We start from the raw sequence: 21112 nt of genomic DNA, 5'->3' as shown, positions 1-21112 counted from the left end.
CCTGACATTTCCGGGTATAGGTGTAAGGATCTTAAGTTTTACTAACGTTTATTTTATTTTAAATCTTTACTATCACTTCTTATTTTCTACTTCCGGCCAGAATTATAAGCGTTAAGGTTTTTATGCAAAGTTTGTCTGGCGAACGCCAAGTATTTAAGTTGTGGCTTTTTGCCAAGCGAGAGAGAGGAAGCAGTGAGTCGAAGCAGGCCGCTTACCTTAGAAGTTACGCAGTTGCTTGTTGCCTTCCAGGCCAGAGGTTTTAATCCTCTTGATAAATTTTAAACGTATTGTAGTGTTCACAGTTCTCTGTACTACATACGCTTCCTGTTAATATAAGGCCAATCTTCCACGTTTATTATTCTAAAGTTAAATTAGAGTTTAGTTTTATTTTTATACTTTTACGTTTTGACCCCAAGTAGCGGGTCGGTGTATTCCGAAGTACGGAAGTCATTGTAAATAGAGAAAAATAAAGGGTTTTGTATACCCTTCTTGTGTATCCTGTTTACTTCCCACAGTTTTGAACATAGCTTTAGTAAGCTCTCTGTTCCGAGTCAGGTCCTTGCATGTTCCCGAAGAAGATTAGAAGGAACAAAGACCCTAATATAGGTTCCTATGCAATTCTTAAGTCTTAAGATATGGCCAACGGCCCTAGAAGTTTGTCGCAACATTTACGGTACACCATGTATAGCTTGTTTTGCATACAGATAGTATTGCACAGCTTATTCTGTATTCAGAGCAATAATATAGATAATTTAAATCTATATATTTCAGTGTTTTAATTTTTTAAATATTTAAAACTTGCCTGAGATGTTCTCAAAATATCATTTTCACCATTAACCGTATGTCGGGCGCGTAAGATTTTTCATTGTTTTCGGAATAAATTGGATTATTTACATTAGAGCTATAGTTATAAGGATATCATCTTGAGGAGAAGGATGACTGCATGTACATTTTAAATTGCGCCAGAACCCACCGGAGCCTGAGTGCAGATTCTTCACACTATTTAAGATAAATTATAACTTAGAAGGCTTTTTCGAATCCTAAATAAGATAATCTCTGTTGCTGCTGTTTATGAAACTGACCAAGAATAAGTGACATTTGAATGCATACTCTGGGAAACAAATCATTCCAATGAAAGTTAAGATTTTTATTCCAACGGCGAGTACTGGCCTATAACGGCATTGCCTATCACTAAGGCCAGAAGTGGTGGCCATTTTATTTTGGAGGCACCTAATAGGCGGCCAACGCTACCTCCTATGAAGGGACAGCCAATTTTACATCCATGCCTTCTGCGGGATTCGCTCCCCGGTCCCGTCGGTACCGCAGTCAGGCTTCCCTGACAACTATACCGTCTGGAGAGCGAAAGTTAAGAAATTTAAGGAAAGAAAATCCCCCACCCACATTTCGAAATCTTACCTTGTAGGAAGTATTATAAATTAGCGAGAGGTCTTTTGGAATACCGCCAATTTTCCCAAATGCCCCCAAAATCCAATGAACATATGTAAAAAACATTCTGAGAAAATTATTGACTCTACCAAAAAAACAGCTCTGGATCACCTGGCGAAAAGCCCTGAGTAAATAAACAAGCATGAGTAACTATCTTCGAGAAAATTGCTTCTCCTCATTATAGCTCTAAATCTGGACTAGAAAAAAGCAGAAATATTACCAATAATGAATTATTCTCTGCTAAAACTTCTGAGAGGCCAAAAGCCTCAGTGAAGAAAAACGCTAAATGTTCAAATAGTATGTCTGCTACTTTCGCGGATATGCTTAAAGTTTACTGTGAAATAAAGTTAATCTTTTAAGAATTTTCAATTTTTGATGTTATCAAAATTATGACTGGCAGACTTAATGAAATAAGGGAAACTCCTTCTTCTATTGACAAGCTATTGTGTTATTTAGTATACTTGAAGAAATCATCAATGGGGAAACTTCGGGGAGTTCCATTTAAAGTATTTCTCTTCTTGATATGGTTACTTTACGTGTTTTGAAGTTGCCAGTAGTTTCATTTTTTAGCGTATCTGGTAATTCAGCATGTGGTGTGCATTTGTAGCCAAATTTTGCGTTTTACATTTTGAACCGTTTATGATTTTGCATTATTTTAAATTTTGTTATGATGCCTTTAAGACTCGTACTGCCTTTACATGTTTAACTTGTCTTCTGTTTACATGCTCACCAGTTCGACAGTTCGATTTACAGTTTTCGTTTGTAAAAGTTCTATGTGATCGCAGTATTTTTATGTCATTCCTCATATTCATATTTTGTCATTCCTCAGTATTTAGAAGCGCCTCCGCTACTTGATAGTAAATTCGAAAGTAATGGACCATAGACCAGGTATTCCAGTGTTTGCACCAGTCCAAGAAAACGGAGGTTTTTTGGGAACATGGACATTTCTGAAGGACAATCTGATTGTGCAATTGATTCAATATTAGTGGTTCAAATATGCGCGTTTTTGAACAAGACAGGGAAAGGAAACCGACGTCTGTATTCCTACATGGGAGCCAAATCAACAGCGACTCTACTATTCGAGTCTGTGTTGTCCAAATAAAAACAGGCCTAGTAAGATGAAACGCTTTCGGCTTGATGTAATCAAATAGGGGAATAAAAACTAAATACGAGGGCGATATCTGGTGGTGCGCTATAAAGCGACTCCTTGTGATACCTGGTGTTGGCTACGTTTTGCTATTTTGCGTATTACTGCATATAGAACTAAAAACACATTTATTATATATATCTAGGAGCAGCTCTTTTAAGACTAAAATAACGACACTTGGCAAAATTGAAAGCAGGGAAAAAAATTATTTGTAAAATAAGTGTTATTTTCATTATGCGAGGACCTTATTAGCGCAAGAGTCTCTCTAATTGGTAATCTAAGAGCATCCTTGGTTTGGGTCTGTCTGAAACAGTTTGCAGACAGTTTGAGTTAGCCACGCTGTACCAATTTTTGGATTGTTTTTTGCATTGCCTGATGCGTTACATGCGGAGACGATATTAGAACAACTGTATCGTTCTTGGGTCACCTCTGAAATCGAGAGGCTTTGATGACAAACATAGTGCAGATCTCTAAAATCTCTTGACATTTGTGAAGTTATGATTTGTGTAATGTTCAATAGCGGCATTATTGAAACCAATGTCAGCGCCAGGGGCGCAGCTAGAAGGGGAAAGAGGGAACATTTTAGCCCGATATTTATTTAAATCCCCAAATTCTCTAAAATTTTGATAATTATTTGATAATGCATTCAAAACATATATTTTTGTACTAACACCCTGATCTTATATAGGAGTTTTACAATTTTTAAAATTTTATTTTACATATCGCAATTTTTACCACCAGTTAATTTAAAACCATCTCCAGGTGGACCAGTTTTTCTTTTATCATAAAAGAGTGGATAATCAGCAATCATTTATTAGGATGAAAACACCAGAATGAAATCCTTCGGATTAAGGATTTAATAATAAAGTGTCTTGTTTATTCATATTTAATATGATTTTATTTTTTCTTCTATAATAAAATAAAGCATACAGGTTTTCGCAGTTTCGTGTTTTAAATCATACCGAAAGTTTAATGTTAAATTTCCTAAAGTTGTGTAATTTTCATGATGTGATAGAGCAAAAGGAATAACAGGATATAATTTTCCATATGATAAGTAATCCATCATATATCCTGTTTCTTTGTTTCTATTTTTCGTAGTTTCTAGAAAAACTTCATAGGGTTTATTCCATTCTTTATTAGAAAAATCCATGTTACATTTTTCAGATGTTATAACTTTTCCATTTATTGCAACCCAGCATTCTTCCATATCTAAATGATAAAATAGCATATTATTTTTTAAAATTTTCTTTATAATTTTATAATTTCTTAAGATGTTCATTCTAAATATTGTGGAATAATGAATAATGTTAAAACTTCATTAGATGTGGGATACGATCCACTTTTAGAGTTTTTAGTTTTATTTGATTTTTGAATTACATACATTGATTACTATAAATATATATTCATCTATAAGCTAATAGTAATTCTTTATATAATAATTCTGCTTTATTTGTAAATTTAACAGATGCTAAAATTAGAGTTAAATCTTCAATTTCTATTTTACAACTAGGATTTGCAACATCCAAATATATCATATATTCATTATTTTATTTCTTTCAAATTCTATTTTTATTTGAAAAACTTGTTATTACTTTCCTGAAATAATTAAAAAAGTCAAAGATTTGATCTAGGGGTACCCACATTGTATTTTGTCATTTTCCATCTTTTATCAAATCCTTCGAAAAAGAGGAAGTACGTCATCCTATTACAACCCTAAAGGAAGAATTCAGGATTACCATAATGACCTTTTTTCTCGTTTCCTTTTTGTCTTTTCTCCGAACGTATTTTAAGCAGGCTTATGAAATTTCAGAACTTAAAAAAAAGAATTGCAATACTCAGTAAGCATGAATCTAACGCATATTTCTAGCGACGCAAGCGCATGTCCAGTGCATTTGATATTACATTGCTGGACTGAAGCATAAACATCGCGCAGCATTAGCTTTTTGGGAAATAAGCTATTTGTGAAGTTTCCTGACTGTACGTTTTCGTTTAGTTTTGGGTCTTTAGTGTTTTTATTTAAAATTAAGGAAATTGTTTACATAAAATACTGCCGCACGTTTTCCTAATTAACTTCCCTAGTTATGATCTCACGTGGCAATAGTGTTTCTACTCAAGTATACTCTTCTGGCAGCGTGGTATCGCTCGAAATTATGATGGCTTTGAATGGTAAAGACTTTCTTTATATGACTGTTAATCGATATGTTATAATTATTGAGTATCGGCGGAATAAGGGATAAGGGGTGCAATATTTGTGTGTTAATAATTTTGAAACGTATATTGTTTAAAATCGCCTTTTCAACATACTATCGTTATCTCTCTACAAAATTGTAGGTATCTTCGTTATTCACTATATTCATTGCATTATTAAACTATCATTAAGCAGAACAAAATGGTGTGTATCTAAAAGAGTTCCTGTTAGCCATAATATTTTCTTATAGCGAAAAGAAACTTTAAAACACGAGTTTGCTAACAACCCTTTTCGGCACGCTACCTTAAAGTTACAATGCCGACCAAAAAAAAAAAAAAAAAAAAAAAAAAAAGCAGTCTAATCAGCCCTAGAGGAGTACACAGGTAAATATTTGCGAAAATAGCATTTATTGTTTTAATTCTGTGGGTGTACCTCGAAAAGAGTGCTGAAACGAGCATTTCTCTCAATGCTGGGAAGCGCTCGTAAAAGAGTAAGAGATTTTGTCTACGATTAAAAAAACACTAGCAGATTTAGCCGTATCCAGCGTGTGCCATGGTTAGGCCTGCTCCTCTTGACCCCCCCAAAATGCTCTTCTTGCTTATATGAAGATTACATGCGTATGAATGGAAAAATGAAACTTAAGTATATAATTTTTACGTTATTTACATTTCATATTTACACTTTCATCTAGTATTTTTTTTTTACAGTGACTCAGCCCTCACCAATCCATTTGGAAAACAAAAATCTGAAAAAATAAACTGATATTATATCTACAATTTGAGGGATTTCATCCGCAGAGAACCCATTGGCGCCGTTGCATCTGAGCGAGCCGTAAACATGATTTTTAGTCCATGTAAATTCAAGTTAGTAGATAATCAATATATTAAGCATATTGTAGTAAAAATTCACAGGTAATAAGCATGTAGATGTAAAACTAACTGGTTAAACGTGATATACGAAAATTGTATTAAATTCCAGTTAACACAGAAAACAATATATTCCTTACTCTAGCAGTGGTTTGCTAATTTTGATAACCATGGTGTTGCATCAAACTATTCCGTCATCCTAGATAATGAATAATATTTTTTTATTTCAATTTAATCATCAATTTATGTCACAGCTGCCATCCTCTAAAAGGTTATTGTTAGAAAAGCATTAACAATATATTATCTTGTTAAAATTTTACGCCATAAAAATTAATTTATTCTCAGAATTTTAGATGACAATAACCAATAATAAAAATAAAAGCGTTACTTAATTATTTAAAATGCACATGCACATTTTTGCGGTCTACGAAAACAAATTATTTTAGACGTTGGAAACCTCATGGTTCTTAGAGCTGTTAATAATTAAGAACACAACGTAAACAGCCGTGTTACAAATTAGCATTCACCCCTCCTTTCATCCCGAACCGAGAACCGGCATCTATCTACGAAAATATTTCTATCTATTCGTTGTTAAAAAATTCAGAAAAAATAATAATAAATAAGAGAAGAATAATATAAATCTGCAAATGCGAATAACGACTGTGATAATTCAACAAAATAAATGCAAGAGGAATGGTTGCACACTTCGAACAAGTGAATAGGATATATCCGATGGGTTACCAGGTTTGAACTATTATCGCCAAAGTTGGCGATGTTTACATTTACCGGGTTCTCTGCGGAAGTGCTTCCCAATTTGATATTATAAGCTATAAAATAAAATTAAATGTCTACAACTCAAAACTGTTAAATGTAGGGATAACAGAACTTCTTTGAGCGAAAGAGAATTGCTCTAGTTAAAAAAGGATCAATTAACTTATAAAATTACCCCTGACCTTCAGAAAATCACACCAACAATTTCTTAGTTAACCAAACGTCCCTTCCAAAAAAGGAAAAGAAAAACAAGGAAAGGAAACTAAGTGCAGACATGGACCCACTTTTCTGTTCCGAATGAGCTGCAGAGAAACGAAGATACAATTGATGGTCTTGTCTTAGTCTCTCAGCGAATCCACTCTGTGTACACCTGATGTTCACCATTCGATTTTAGGCAAGATTAGGAGATTAGCATGCAGCCAAAAAAATAACATAGAACTTTCTTTTCAAACAATTCCTTTTATATCGTAAAAAAAAAAAAAAAAAAAAATCTGGAAGATTTCTTTGAAAAATGAGGGTCTTTTAAAAACTAAACATGGTTAAAATATATGGACCAGTTTGTGTTGGACTGCCATCTGCTATAAATAAAAGAAGATTCAGAGTAATCTACAAGTCCTTTTCACTATATTTTTCTCTGGGTACAGAAGGAAATTTTTAGGTGTGCTGCAAAAGGTTAAGCTGGACCATTTCCAGAAATCCATAAAAATTAATGGCACTATTTGGTTTTGAGGGAAGTAAAAAACCTCCAAACTATTGTTGATGCCCATGCTGCCAAAAATAATTGTGGCAAGAAACGAAGTATAATAGTAAATAACTAAGATTGATGTTTTAGATGAAAGGTTACTATCATATAATGCTTTTTTATTATTATAATTTATATGAAAAAGGCTAAATGTGACTGAATGGAAGCATAAGAGTAAATAACTATTTCAGATCATTATTATAATTTATATAAAAATTGCTAAACATAACTGAATGGATGCCTGCATTGCTATGCTACCGACTTGTCACTAAAACATAATTTCATTTCGTTGGTTGTTCAAACGTAATTTTGTAAACTGGTTTCGTTTGGTTTATTAGATTACGGCAAAGCACTCGAGGGCTATCTACCTTAAGGGAGGGATGCCTTCGTGGAGGACATTTGAAGGGAAACTGGCTCGTATACATGTTACACATGGGGAAAACTACGAAAACACCCATGCCCCAAATTAATCTGTAGGATATTAAAAATGTTTAAAATCAAAAAAGGATTTAAAAATTAAACTAGTATTTCAATGGCGCCTTCAGAAATATAGAACTATATATAAACTTATGCAATCTGAAATCAATGCGTATGCTAGATTTGGCGTGCTGTTAAATTGCCGCATTTGCTAGATTTGGCGCTTTTATGCATACATTTCTGCTGCAATTTTTTACTTTCCTCAAAATGGAATAGTACCGAAATAATTACAAAAAGAGAATAGTTTTAAACAGTATTTGCAACTGCATAGCTCTGCCCTTTTCTGTATTCTGGGTTTTCTATGTGAGTAATATTTAAGTGAAACAGATTTTGTTCTTTATTGTATTTCACTTTTTGTGGTTTTTACCTAAGATTTTCATTACATTTGTTTCAAGTATTTTTGTATTTTAATCTTTAACAAGTAAGGTTTTATATGATGCTAAGTAATTTTATTGGCTTGTTCAAATTTCATAAATTTGGGACAAAAGAACATTGCAGTGTTCATGTCTGTACAAAGCAGATTTATGCTATATTTCGCTTTGTATTTAGGGAGATATATATGTTATAACTTATTTTGTAATCCTTGTTGTCCAGCTATTGGTTATACAGTCCAAAGTCGTTAATCCGGAATCGTCGGGACTTCGGTGATTCCGGATTATCAATTTTTCTGGATTATAGATCATCAGTTTAAATCTTGTAAGATGGCATGCAGAAATTATAAAATTAAAAATATGAAACCGTAATTTATGAAATAAAGAGCAATTATGATCTAAAGGGTATCAAAATTTACAAAAAAATGGTTAATATTTATTTGTTTACTTTATTAAACATTTCTTTCAATGTAAGTTGTTTAAGTTGCTTCGTTTTTTTATGTGATAATACTTTCTCTTTAATTCTATAAACAGACATAATTTCTTGTTCAGTTACAAATATCCGCTGTTCAAGTCCTACTACTGCTGTTTCGAGAATACCGACTAATTTGTCAATCGAAATTTTTTCGTTTTCAATAACCTCTGTTACTTTCTTCGCTATCGGAAGCGAATTATAATGGCGAGGAATTTGATTTAAATCATATCAAAGACGGAGTACATCGAGATGAAATACTACATTTAGTAAGGAATTATAAGCCAAATAAAAGAAAAACATCTGCCCTGAAGATAAGGATAGTGCTGACAGATCAACTTCCAGTTCATTGCGCCTTGTGATGTTCCTCCCCTCCCCCACACACGCAGAGCAGCGTGAAATTGATAATCAGATTTCGGAATGGTTAGATAAACAAATCCATTAACCTTTATCCATTTTTTGCAGCAATTCCACTTTTTGTTTAATGGACTTCGAAGCATACTTTCGCTTTGTAGATCCTTTACATATTAGTAAATATATATCAGAAATTCTATTTGACATAATCGAAAGTTCAAGCTTACTTTTATAAAATTGCTCTAACAGTCTGCAAAAAAATAATAAGCTGGATCCAATTCGAAGATTAAGGAACAACGTAATCTGCAACATTAACTGAATTAGATAATTTTAGCTTAGCTTATACTGTCCGTTATACATTAAACGCACATTTGTAAACATATTTTGCTAATGCGCATATTCGCAGCCTTAAAGGTCTTACGCGCATGCGTCAACGCAACACATGCGCAGAAAGTTTGTAGCTTTGAGGTCCGGATTATGGGTGTTTGAATTAACGACTTTTGACTGTAGTTATTTAAGTTCATCCTCTAGTTTGCATATTGATGTGATGATTTGTATTTTTTCTTTTTCTAAAATTAGTTCATTACCTTATCCAGTATAAATAGTTAGAGTAAGGTAGCTGTTTATTATTCTTAAGTTTTAATTTGATGTGGAAGATTTTTGTTTTCATGATCCTATTTTCTAGAATTTCGTAATTACAAAGCTTTTAGTAAGTAGTTGTTTCTTTCTGTTGAGTGATTGGATTAAGCTCTCAATTCTCTTGACATTTGACTCAATAAGCTAGTTGAAACTTGAAAACAAAGTTATACTGCTTGGGAGTTAATGCATTCAGCAAGGAGCGTATATATCAGCAATTTAGTTCATTGCTTTGTCCAGTATAAATACATCCATGTGCAAAGTAAAGGGAATTTTCACGTTTTGTTGAATTTTTGTTTAATGAATTTTTCTATCAGTAACATTTGTAAGAGAAAAAGATGTTCTATTAAAAAGTCATTTTGTATGTTCATGGTTATCAGTCATAGTGGACATTTCTATGCTTCGAAGTTCTACTCTTCTGGCATCAGGACCAGATTGAGAAGTGCATATGTATAAGCATGTATGGGGATGGATGTGTTTATATATGTAGGTACATGTGTATGTATACACGCCTACATATACCACACACACACAAGTGCATACATACATACATTTTTTAATCTGGTCCCGATAATAGAAGAGTATTGACATGTACAAAATCCATGTTGTTCTGTTGAACTAAAACTGAGTCTTGGAGTATAGTCCCCTCCTCACAGCCAAGAGAGGTTGTATAGCATGACAGCGTTCTGAACAGGAGGCAGTTGAGGTGTACATGTCCCAGTGGATCCCACTGCTACTGTAGGATGATATTCAACTTCAGGATGGTTCTTGGAGGAGACTGGGGAAATAAAATTGTCCTCCCAAGAGTGTCCCAAAACATGTTCTATAGGGTTAAGGTAAGGATATATGGCTGGCTAGTTCACGAGACAAATATCTTCACTTTCCAGGTGACCATCAACTAACTGAGCCCTGCGTGAGTGTGACCTAGGACCAGCTGCGGCCCAGAAAAGTCGAACATAGGCCTCTAAGATCTCTGTGCCTCATAGCAGCCAGGTAATCTTTGTCAAACATACCACCATAATGATCCTTTTTCCTGATGAGGGAGGGATGGTATCAGGTTTCAGGCTCTCTCCAGATGCAGGTGTATCGAGAATCAGTGTCCATGCTCAATCTCCGCTTATCTGGAAAAAGTGTGGGCTGCAGGGCGCATGTGTGTACCATGCTAAATGCACTCTCTTGTGTGATGCAGCGAGCGGGACACATATAGCGCTATCTTATGAAGCCTGTGGGCAAGACAGTGAAACTTAGGTTCCAGTGGCAGCATACTACTCATGCGAGAGCTGTGAACCTGTAGCAGTCGTGTTTCGCATGCTGAAAGTGCCAAATAACGATCTTTGTTCATCGGCATTATGGGTCTTGGCTGACCTTGTCCAGGTCTTGATGTGTATTCATTTGTCCTGAAACTGCTTCCGTAAATTGCAGATGACATGGGGTGTTACATGAGCTCTTTAGCCATCTGTACTGGTGATTGGCCTACCTCCAATCTGTCGACATTTCTCCATCTCATTTCATCATCCAAATGTTTCTGTGTACTCATTTCCTTATAAAATTGATCTGACTCGTGCAAGAATGTTATAAAGTATACGCAAATTGCCAAAAACCTTTCATGCCCTTATATACCTTCTACAGTCGCAGCTCTGTAGACATGCACATGTATGCTTATGTAATTAGATTCTGAATATTTGCATAATTAGTATCTTCGGTTCAATACTTTTCAGAAAAATAGACAAATTTGCAAATTTTCTTAATTTTGCACATAAGTAGTTATGGTACCTTTTTTTTTTATTATTTACTTTTTAAGGTGTCGAAATCTTTATCGATGTCCGTATTCCCAATTGCATTAATTAGTAATGCTTTACTGCAATTCCATAATTTCATTTAACTGTCTTATAGTTAATTTTGACATTTTATTAAAATAATTTACAGTGATGATGATAAATTACTTTTTGCATGTGCTTAGATTTAATCTGTATAGCTTTTATTATAAACATGTCAAAGAATGTGTGGGAAAAGGAACCACGAGAAATATATTTAAGAACAAAATATTTTCTGATATCAATATTTTTGTTATGATTTCCCTTTATGTACAAGCTTGGGTGGGGGTGAGTATCATAAATTTACAGTTAACTAGCCATGATAAGTTTCCTGAATGTTTTACTTGCAAGGTACTTCTTAATCTTTTGAACCAAATCTTTTTTCCATGTTATTTTTAAGGTCTTCCTCTACTCTTTGCATTTGTTTCATGATTAATATTTACATCAGTTTTAACACTCCATGCTAGTCCTCTAATGGAAAACATTGCTGACTTTTGAATCAACTTATATTAATTCAGAAGTCAAACAACAAAAATCAGCGTTATATTTACAAAATTTTCACAGGACTAGTTTCGATGGTTTTACCGAACCACCATCTTCAGCTGCAAAACCGCAAATGAACAAGATAGGAAATAATGATTAGATAAGATAAGAAAGCCTGGACAAGAATAAGCAAGTGGTGCCATCTGTTGGTAAAACCAGAACTAAAACATAATTTCTTTAAAGGCCGAAGGCAAATTTGGATTGGAATTAGGATCGTTAACTAGAACAGAAAGATTTTTATGAATGTGAAATGCCTCTAGAAAATCCAGTTCTCCAATGGAAGATGTTTTTTGAATAATTTTGGCAGCAGAAAAACTGAAAGGGTGGTTTTCAGACCAACAATGTTGAGCAACAGAAGACTTCTGTGTTTCCTTTTTTCTAACATATGCCTCATGTTCCTTGACGCGAAATTTTAAGGCTCTCTTAGTTTGGCCAATGTAAATTAAACCACACTGGCAAGGAATCCTATAAATACCCCAGGAATTCATATCCGGAATGGGGTCCTTGAGTATGGAACTCGGAATTTTATTGATGGGAGAATAAACAACCCGAAAGTTAAATTTCTGTAAAATATGTGCAACTTTATAGCTAATTGATGGAAAGAAGGGAATGACAACAGAATTTTTATAATCTTCTAAAACAAGATTGTGTTTTTAGTGTGTTGAGATGAGAATTTTTTAACTGCTTGATTAATAATGTTGGGTGGAAAGCCCCTGTCAATAGCTATTGCTTTTAAATACTTTAGTTCTTCATCAAGGGCTAGTTTGGAGGAGCAAACTTGAAGAGCACGGAAAACATAGGAATAAAATGAAGCTAACTTTTGTTTAGTCGGATGACATGATTTAAAGTGTGGTGGAAGGCAAACGGATGAAGGTTTATGGTAAACCGTAGTACTGAAGTTGGATGTGTTACGTGTGACCAGAATGTCGAGAAATGGAAGAGAATTGCAAGTCTCAAGTTCAAAAGTGAACTGAATAGCAGGATCAATAGAATTCATTGTTGAAAGAACTTTATTTAAATCATCTTTATTACCTTCAAACAGAGTAAAAGTATCGTCTACGTAGCAGAACCATGCCGGGAAGTTTAAAGTTTCAAACAATTTTGATTCATAATAATGCATGTAGATATCAGCCAGGATGGGACTGAGGGGCTTCCCATGGCTAATCCCTCAGTTTGCTTGAAATATTTATTTTGGAAAACAAAATGTGTTTGTTTCAAACAGAGTTGAGCGAGAGAAATTAGCTCATCAATTTCGATGCAAGAGAAATGAAATTCGCGAAGTCTGGTTTCTAGACATCTTAATGCACCCTCCACTGGGACATTGGTGAATAATGATTTTACATCAAAAGAAACCATGAGTAAATTACTAGGAGAAATGTTTTTAACTTTTTTTACAAACTCTATTGAATTTTTTATGGTGTAAATGTTATTGTCTAATAGAGTTGAAAATCTAGAAACTAAATATTTAGCTAATGGATACGAGGCAGTACCTAAATTTGATACAATAGGGCGGAAAGGAATACCACTTTTATGAATTTTGGGAAGAGCATATAATCTGGCACAATTCGCAACAGATGGGTTAAGTGAATGTTTTAAGTTGGCTGAAATGATTTGCGAAGATTTGATCGCAGTTTTTATTTTTGACAAATCCGAAGGTGAAGGATTATTAATCAAACAGTTAATTATTAATCAAGTAGTTAATTATGAATTTTGGGAAGAGCATATAATCTGGCACAATTCGCAACAGATGGGATAAGTGAATGTTTTAAGTTGTCTCAAATGATTTGCGAAGATTTGATCGCAGTTTTTATTTTTGACAAATCCGAAAGTGAAGGATTATTAATCAAGCAGTTAAAAAATTCTCATCTCAACACACTAAAAGGCACAATCTTGTTTTAGGAGATTATAAAAATTCTGTTGTCATTCCCTTCTTTCCATCAATTAGCTATATAGTTGCACATATTTTGCAGAAATTTAACTTTCGGGTTGTTTATTCTCCCATCAATAAAATTCCGAGTTCCATACTCAAGGACCCCATTCCGGATATGAATTCCTGGGGTATTTATAGGATTCCTTGCCAGTGTGGTTTAATTTACATTGGCCAAACTAAGAGAGCCTTAAAATTTCGCGTCAAGGAACATGAGGCATATATTAGAAAAAAGGAAACACAGAAGTCTTCTGTTGCTCAACATTGTTGGTCCGAAAACCACACTTTCAGTTTTTCTGCTGCCAAAATTATTCAAAAAACATCTTCCATTGGAGAACTGGATTTTCTAGAGGCATTTCACATTCATAAAAATCTTTCTGTTCTAGTTAACGATCCTAATTCCAATCCAAATTTGTCTTCGGCCTTTAAAGAAATTATGTTTTAGTTTGGTTTTACCAACAGATGGCGCCACTTGCTTATTCTTGTCCAGGCTTTCTTATCTTATCTAATCATTATTTCCTATGTTGTTCATTTGCGATTTTGTAGCTGAAGATGGTGGTTCGGTAAAACCATCGAAACTAGTCCTGTGAAAATTTTGTAAATATAATGCTGATTTTTGTTGTTTGACTTCTGAATTAGTATTTATTCGGCGTGTTATTGTGTCTCAACTTATATTGCTGTGGGTGGGGAGTTGAAGTTGATATCCTTAAGTAAATAAAACTTCCACACCAAAGAATTTAATGGATAATAATTGATAATAGAATAGCTACAGATTTGAATTAAAATAACAGTACCGTTGCGCGTTCTCGCGCTAGTTAGATACAAATACAGTTCTGCGTGACTTTTAAGTATTTAAAATAGCTTCACAGCGCCTACTCGCACTTGCTATTTTAACAGAGTTTGTTTGCCACCTTAGCGTGGAATCAACATCTATCTGACATCATCGTCTTTCGCTGCATGTCCTCTGGTGGCTGTATTGAACTAACTGATACTACAGCTCGGCGATCCTGACTTTGTTTTTGCCCTAGAAAACATGGATCAGCCTGCTGGTATGTCAAGACAGCACTTGTTTCTTGGTTCGACAGAAGAAAAGATAAACAGGATGAGTATATACAGTCGACAGAAGAAAAGACGAACAGGATAAGTATATACAGATGAATTGATTATGTTTAGGAGAGGAATCATAACACTTCCAGTATGGACAGGTACAAGATACAGCTGACCACCTACGTTCGGTCACTTTGGATAAGTCCAGGTCTGATCACCTACGTGCAACCAGTAAAGGCCCGTCCACACGAGGACGCTCCCGACGTAGTTGACGTAACTTTTTTGACGCCGGAGTAAATTCGCAGGACGCAGAAGACGTAAAACTGAGTACTCTCCTGTTCAGCTTTTTCGCCCGCGACGCGCGCGTATAGCCAATAGCTGACCGAGTTCTTATCACGTGTCATAATCAGAAAACCTTCTTGCTTACCCGTTTCAATATGGCGTCAGAGCCACACAGAGATGAGTTTTTGCTTAGAAATATAACTGTATACAGCAATAAAATAATCAGCATTGTTCACGCCATCTTCAGATTTCTCAAACCGTACATATTAGTATACATTTAAAATTCTCATTAAAGGGGAAAACTGTATACTTATAAAGCAATGATCCGACCAGTATATCCATATGCTTCACCTATTTATAACACCGTAAGTAATAGGAACGTAAATAAATTACAGTTTCTACGAAATCAAAGTTTCTGCCTTACAAAATTCTCTGTAATTATTTTAAATATTGGCTATATCATGTGTAATAAAAAGCTCTATAAATATCCCAATATTAAATACACCAAAAACTAACTTCAGCGATATAATAACTTCTAAAATACAGCAGTTGACTGTGAAAGAGTATTCAATAAAATACAATTACGAAATTTTGGAGGAAAGTTACAACTTGTGTCATACAGCAATCATTTATTGAAGTTTAATTAAATTACCTTTGCAGCGACTTCTACTTGTTACATTATTTTTCACAAACACTGCTATCACAGATAGCTGAGTGGTCAGCGCGCTGCTTTGGTGGCGGAGGAATGGAAAGGTGGCAAGTTTGAACCTCGCCCGTAGACAGTATAATTCAGTTAGCTTTTCTCATTTTGAAATGTGTTTCTTATATTTAATCATTATATTCTTATTTTACCTATTATTATTGTTTTCATTTCTTATTTTATTCATTATTATTATTGTTTTTAATTTAGTTTAAAATGTGGAGTGCAAATAGAAATCCTTATGTAAAAATATATCTGCATCTCTTTATCATATATCATCTATAAATTCTCTCTTTATTTTTACTTCATTGCATATTTTATCATTCACATAATTTCTCATAAACTGTCCAAAGTTTGAACCTCATTCTAAATTCAAAAATAAATAAAAAGAAAAACAAAAGACCAAGGGAGAGCGAGTTAAAAAAATATAAAGTTGGTTTTATTATATGGTGGATGGTGTATATAAAGAGAATTAAGTAATTTAATTCTCTTTATATACTGTATTCCAAACCAATTTTATAAATCCTAATTTTCATACGGTATAGAATCTGCAAGTCTGTCAAACTGGTCGATACTCATCCTGAAGGAATTAAAAAACAAGTAATATACCCCCCCCCAAAAAAAATTAAGTCAATTCCTACTTAGGTCCCCAAAGAAAAGTTTAAAAATAAATAAATAAATAAATAAAAATACAAACATAATTTTTTAAATTAAAAATTAAAAAAATTTTAATATGTGAAAAAGCTGTATTAACATCAAGTGTCATTCACTGTAAGTTTAAAAAATTGTATTTGAACTTGAGTAGATGAATAAAAAGCATTTTATGTACTAAAAATTTGAACAAGATATAGGGAGAGTGTGAGCTAATAGTAGGAATTTAATAATTCCAGGTATTCCTTTCGCAAACAAGGCAGTAAAAAAAAAAAATCTCTTTGAACAGGTCGCTCTAAATAAATCTTTCGGACCCATTCTTGCCATTTTTTGTGGTTTTTCCTCTGCTTAATAATTGCACATAATAGTAAAGTTTCAGCTATAAAAAAATCATCTGATTCGGACAACTTGCCGCAAACATACAAAAGAACAGCAAAGTAGTAAGATACAGCTCTGTTGACGCTATATTACAGCGTCACGTCATTTTTGCACAAATAATTCTATTGGTTAAACGCACTCTTCGCAAGCGTACTCGTTTGGACGCTTTTACGCTGGTAACGTAAAAGCGCGTTCGTCAGCTACGTTTCGAGCGTACTCGTCTTAAGCGTCTTGTTGCAGTTCCTTCGCATGCATTCTGCTAGACCGCTTCTCTCTGACTTTCTTACCAAGTGAAGGTGCATTTACTTTTTATTACGTAGGATGCACGTGACACAGTTCATTATAACTTCCTCTATTTCCTTTGTAGCATTCAAAATATGAAAATCTCTTTTCAATAGATCTTCCGTCTTCTGTACAACAAAATGTCCTTTGTTATGTATGCCACGAATAATCTCTTACTCTATCCCTCCTGCAAATACAACACATTATCTTTTGGTAAGTAGTCATCTCAGAGTCCTTTCTCAACCAGAGTTTTTAATAACTGAAAACACTCATCAGCCTCTTGCGCTGCTGGGATCTTAGCGGTGATTTCACCTTGCTTACAAGTGACCATGCTCACAGCATGCCTGCTTAGTGTGTTGACATGTCTCATCTGTTGATTGGGTCAGTGGAAAACTTCATGTTTGAACTCATTGAGTAGTAATGCCCATGCAGCTATTTTTGGCGTCAGATCTTTTTTCTACATTGCTTCGCAGTCGGTGACTATTTTGATTTTTTTCCCTAAGAGATAACTTTGAAATTTTTTAAAGCCTTTGACAGTCGCTAGCACTTCGAGTTCACGACCTGACATTTTTCTTGTTGGGGGGATGTTTTCTTACTTGTGGAATTTATGCAGCTGTCCATCATCTGAGCGTTGAAGCAACACTGCACCGAAACCATGACTACTAGCATCCATATGTAACTCCAAAGGTTTAACCTTGCTTGTTTTTTGATTGGATCCCATTCTGTGTCAGTAGCCATAAAATGTTCACTTTGAGACACTGCAGCAAAATCTAATGTGTCTATAAATTCTAAGCTGCCGCTCATCCTTATTTTGATGTATCCTGGCCGAGCCCCTAGATTTTCTGTGAGTGGGGCGTTAATAACACTTCCGCACTACAGACATTTAATGAATAATAATTGATAATAGAATAGCTACAGATTTGAATTAAAATAACAGTACTGTTGCGCATCATTGCGCTTGTTAGATACAAACACAGTTCTGCATGACTTAAATGCAGTATTTAATAAAATAGCTTCACAGTGCCTACTCGCTCTTGCTACTTTAACAGAATTCATTTGTTGCCACCTTCGTGTGGAATCAACATCTATCTGACAACATTGTTTTTCGCCTTGCTCTCACTGTCGACGCATAGGTGATGCCCTCTGGTGGCTGTGTTACACTGATACTACATTACTTTGCTACTTAATGTTCATTTTCCTGCTGTTTTATTCAGTATTGATTTGGCTTTAACCAGTAAATTTGATACGATAAATAGTTAGTGACAGCAATTTGAGTGTCATTTCTGAGACTTTTTATTTAGTTGTTTGAAGTTAAGTGTATTTCATTGAACAGTTTTAACATTTCTGTGCCGAACTATGCCAACAGTGCCAGATTTATATATGTGTATGCTCCGCCCCCCCCCCCCCCCCGAAAAATTTTAGCATATCCCATATAAAAAAAATTGACTCGTAGTCATTGTAAAGGGCCCCATAACTCAAATAGCTTAGGATCTCATCAAATCTAAATCCAATCCTGTATGCCAAGTAAAATTTATAGAATAGTATTTTTAATGCACATTAATTTAAAAAATGTAATGAAAGCACTGTACAGTGTCAGAAAAAATAGTACATGCAGTTTAGAGGCACTTGTAACATTATCTTGAAAGTATGTATTCTTATTTTTTTAGGGTTACCTGCTGATTTGTTGAATGATTATATGATGAATGATGTTGAACCTATATGGTTTGAAGCCAATAGGTTTCAAGAAGTTGAGAGAGATTACCAAGAGTTAATTGCTCAGCAGAATCGGCAACGGTTAACTCAGGCAAATCCTGTAAGAATTTAAAAAATCATTTATATATGGTATTTAATATTTAGTTAGATGATCAATACTGAATTTAAAATTAGGTAAAATTCAACCATAAATTGACAATGTTTTGTTAAAAAAATATTTAATTTAAGATCATATCTATCTTCTTTGAAACCAAAGTATTCTGTACCATATGCCAGAATTGTCATCTATATCAGCAATAAACAAACAAATAAATAAATAAATAAAAAGCAACGAATAATGCCATCTATCAAAATATCTTTGCTTCTTCAAGGTGAGGAATGAATTCCTTGTCAGTCCTATTCAAAATGCATAGTTTTTCCATAAAACTTGCATCTAAGGCTCAATTTTGTCTTATTTTTTATTTTTAAACTGAAGTACTTCTGTTGCATGTATTTGACTGATTATAATTTTTGTTTCTTTTGCTCATAATGTGTAATTAATAAACTGTAGTGACTAGGTTTTGCATGATCTGGATTTTTTATAATTATTGGGAAAAATTGTTATTAAAATTTGTTAATTTTTATTACTTTTTGTTGTGCATCTGAATGTATACTTACCTTCTAGAATACATTTAATTTACTACTTAATCATATAACTTTGGACATAAACTTAAATTTTAAAGAGTGAATTTAAAGAGTTGCAGAGATGTAATGGGACAATTATGTGTGTACAAAAAGATTTTAATGTATCAAATCTGTGAGAGAATAAGAAATTTATTTTGCAATCAGAATTTATAAATGATGGTTATGAATGGTTTTATTAGTTGCTTTTTTAGAGAATGGTACACTCAACTACATTTTATATGTAACAATTCTGCATTGAATAGTTGTTGTATGATTATTGCTATAAAGAAGGCTCTGCATGAATTGTGATGGTATGTATATGATGCATTTTTAATTGTAAAATTTGAATATTGGGAGAAAATATGCTGAGAAAGCTACATTAACCGTTTGACTGCTATGCTGCGCAAAAGCACTGTGTTCATTTGTCTCGAAAACCGTGACACAGTTAGTTGTTTTAGAATGCACTCATGTTACAAAGTACGCTTGAGGTCATACTACATTCACATCTACGGAGCAACAAAGACACACTGCACGCGAGTTTTGAGACAAATGTCGCGGTTTTCAAGACAAATGAACGCATCGCTTTTGCGCCGCGTAGCAGTCAAACGGCTAAGTAATGAATAAGTTGCAAGTGCCACTGCCAAAACTACTATATCTTAAAATATTCAAAACCCTCCCCTTAAGTACTTTTTAACTTCATTTGCATTCTGTTGAGTGCTAACAAAAGAGAGATGTATAAAAAATTCGTAAATTAATATAAAACATAAAATAGATATAAATAAGCAAAAAAAAAAAAAATCCTCCACTACAAAAGAAACTTGCTAAAACTACTGAAACTATGCTAATTCTAAAATGTTACTTTATCCTGAAAGTTTGGTAGGGATTAAAGCAAATTTTCTCCTCTTTTGAATTTATCCATTTATCTTCAGAATATTGAAATATGTTGCATGCGATAGCAAGAAATGTTTTGTTACACTGTTTTTTTTTTATGATATAGATTCAATTTGGACAATCATTTCATTTCTTTCTTTTTTGTTTTGTTTCTTGCTCTTTCTAAATTTTTATCATTGATATGAAGAGAAATTCAGTTTCAATATCTTTCCTAAATACTGATGTGAGAGAGTTTTCATAGCGAATACAGACAAAAAACGCATAGACATGTAATTATCAAAAAAAGTTATTATTGCAATCGTACGAATGAGGCATCTTAAATTATATAAAAATTATTTAAATTAAGTGTTAATATATGAATAAAATAGTGATGACACATTAGAAAAAGCGTTAGCAAAAAATTAGTGAAAGCAGGCCTACGTGGCAATTGCTATGAACGAAATTATGAAGTTTCTTTTTTAATGAAAGCAAAATATGCCACTGTTCATAACATTTGTACAAAAACTTATTAAAATGTCTTTTTTTTTTCCTTTCTTTTTCTTTCTTTCTTTCTTTTTTTTTTTTTTTTAAGATGCAAGTAATAAAAAATTTTTTTATGTCTAAGGTATTTTTGTGTTGCTTGCATTTAAGACTTAGTAACTATTTAATGTTAATTGATTATTAAAAACTATATTTTTATCATTTAAAAAGTCTTTTTAACATTGTGAAAAACTTCGTGATTTTTGAGTGTCATAGGTTGGCAAGTATGTAT

At 33.6% G+C, this 21112-nt stretch overlaps 1 protein-coding gene across 2 annotated transcripts in view; it reads left to right on the top strand.

Annotated features, from left to right (window-relative positions):
• The first annotated feature begins 4601 nt into the window (after positions 1 to 4601).
• The window catches only part of LOC118200767 (putative elongation factor 1-delta), a 56021-nt gene continuing 39510 nt past the window's right edge, over positions 4602 to 21112 (top strand). Inside the window, exons 1-2 of one of the 2 annotated variants that reach the window (XM_035372734.2) lie at positions 4602 to 4759; positions 18762 to 18907. In XM_035372734.2, the coding sequence (XP_035228625.1) occupies positions 4675 to 4759; positions 18762 to 18907 (231 nt within the window). In that variant the 5' untranslated portion in view covers positions 4602 to 4674. The remainder of the gene's footprint in view (positions 4760 to 18761; positions 18908 to 21112) is intronic. The other variant, XM_035372733.2, reaches the window with a different exon arrangement.

This window comes from Stegodyphus dumicola, chromosome X2 (genome assembly GCF_044657685.1).
Source record: "Stegodyphus dumicola isolate Sdum_Otavi_A_Nest chromosome X2, ASM4465768v1".
NCBI classification, from domain to species: Eukaryota; Metazoa; Arthropoda; class Arachnida; order Araneae; family Eresidae; genus Stegodyphus; species Stegodyphus dumicola.
Note: the sequence above shows the minus strand (reverse complement) of the source record. Positions and strands in the feature narration are given on the sequence as shown.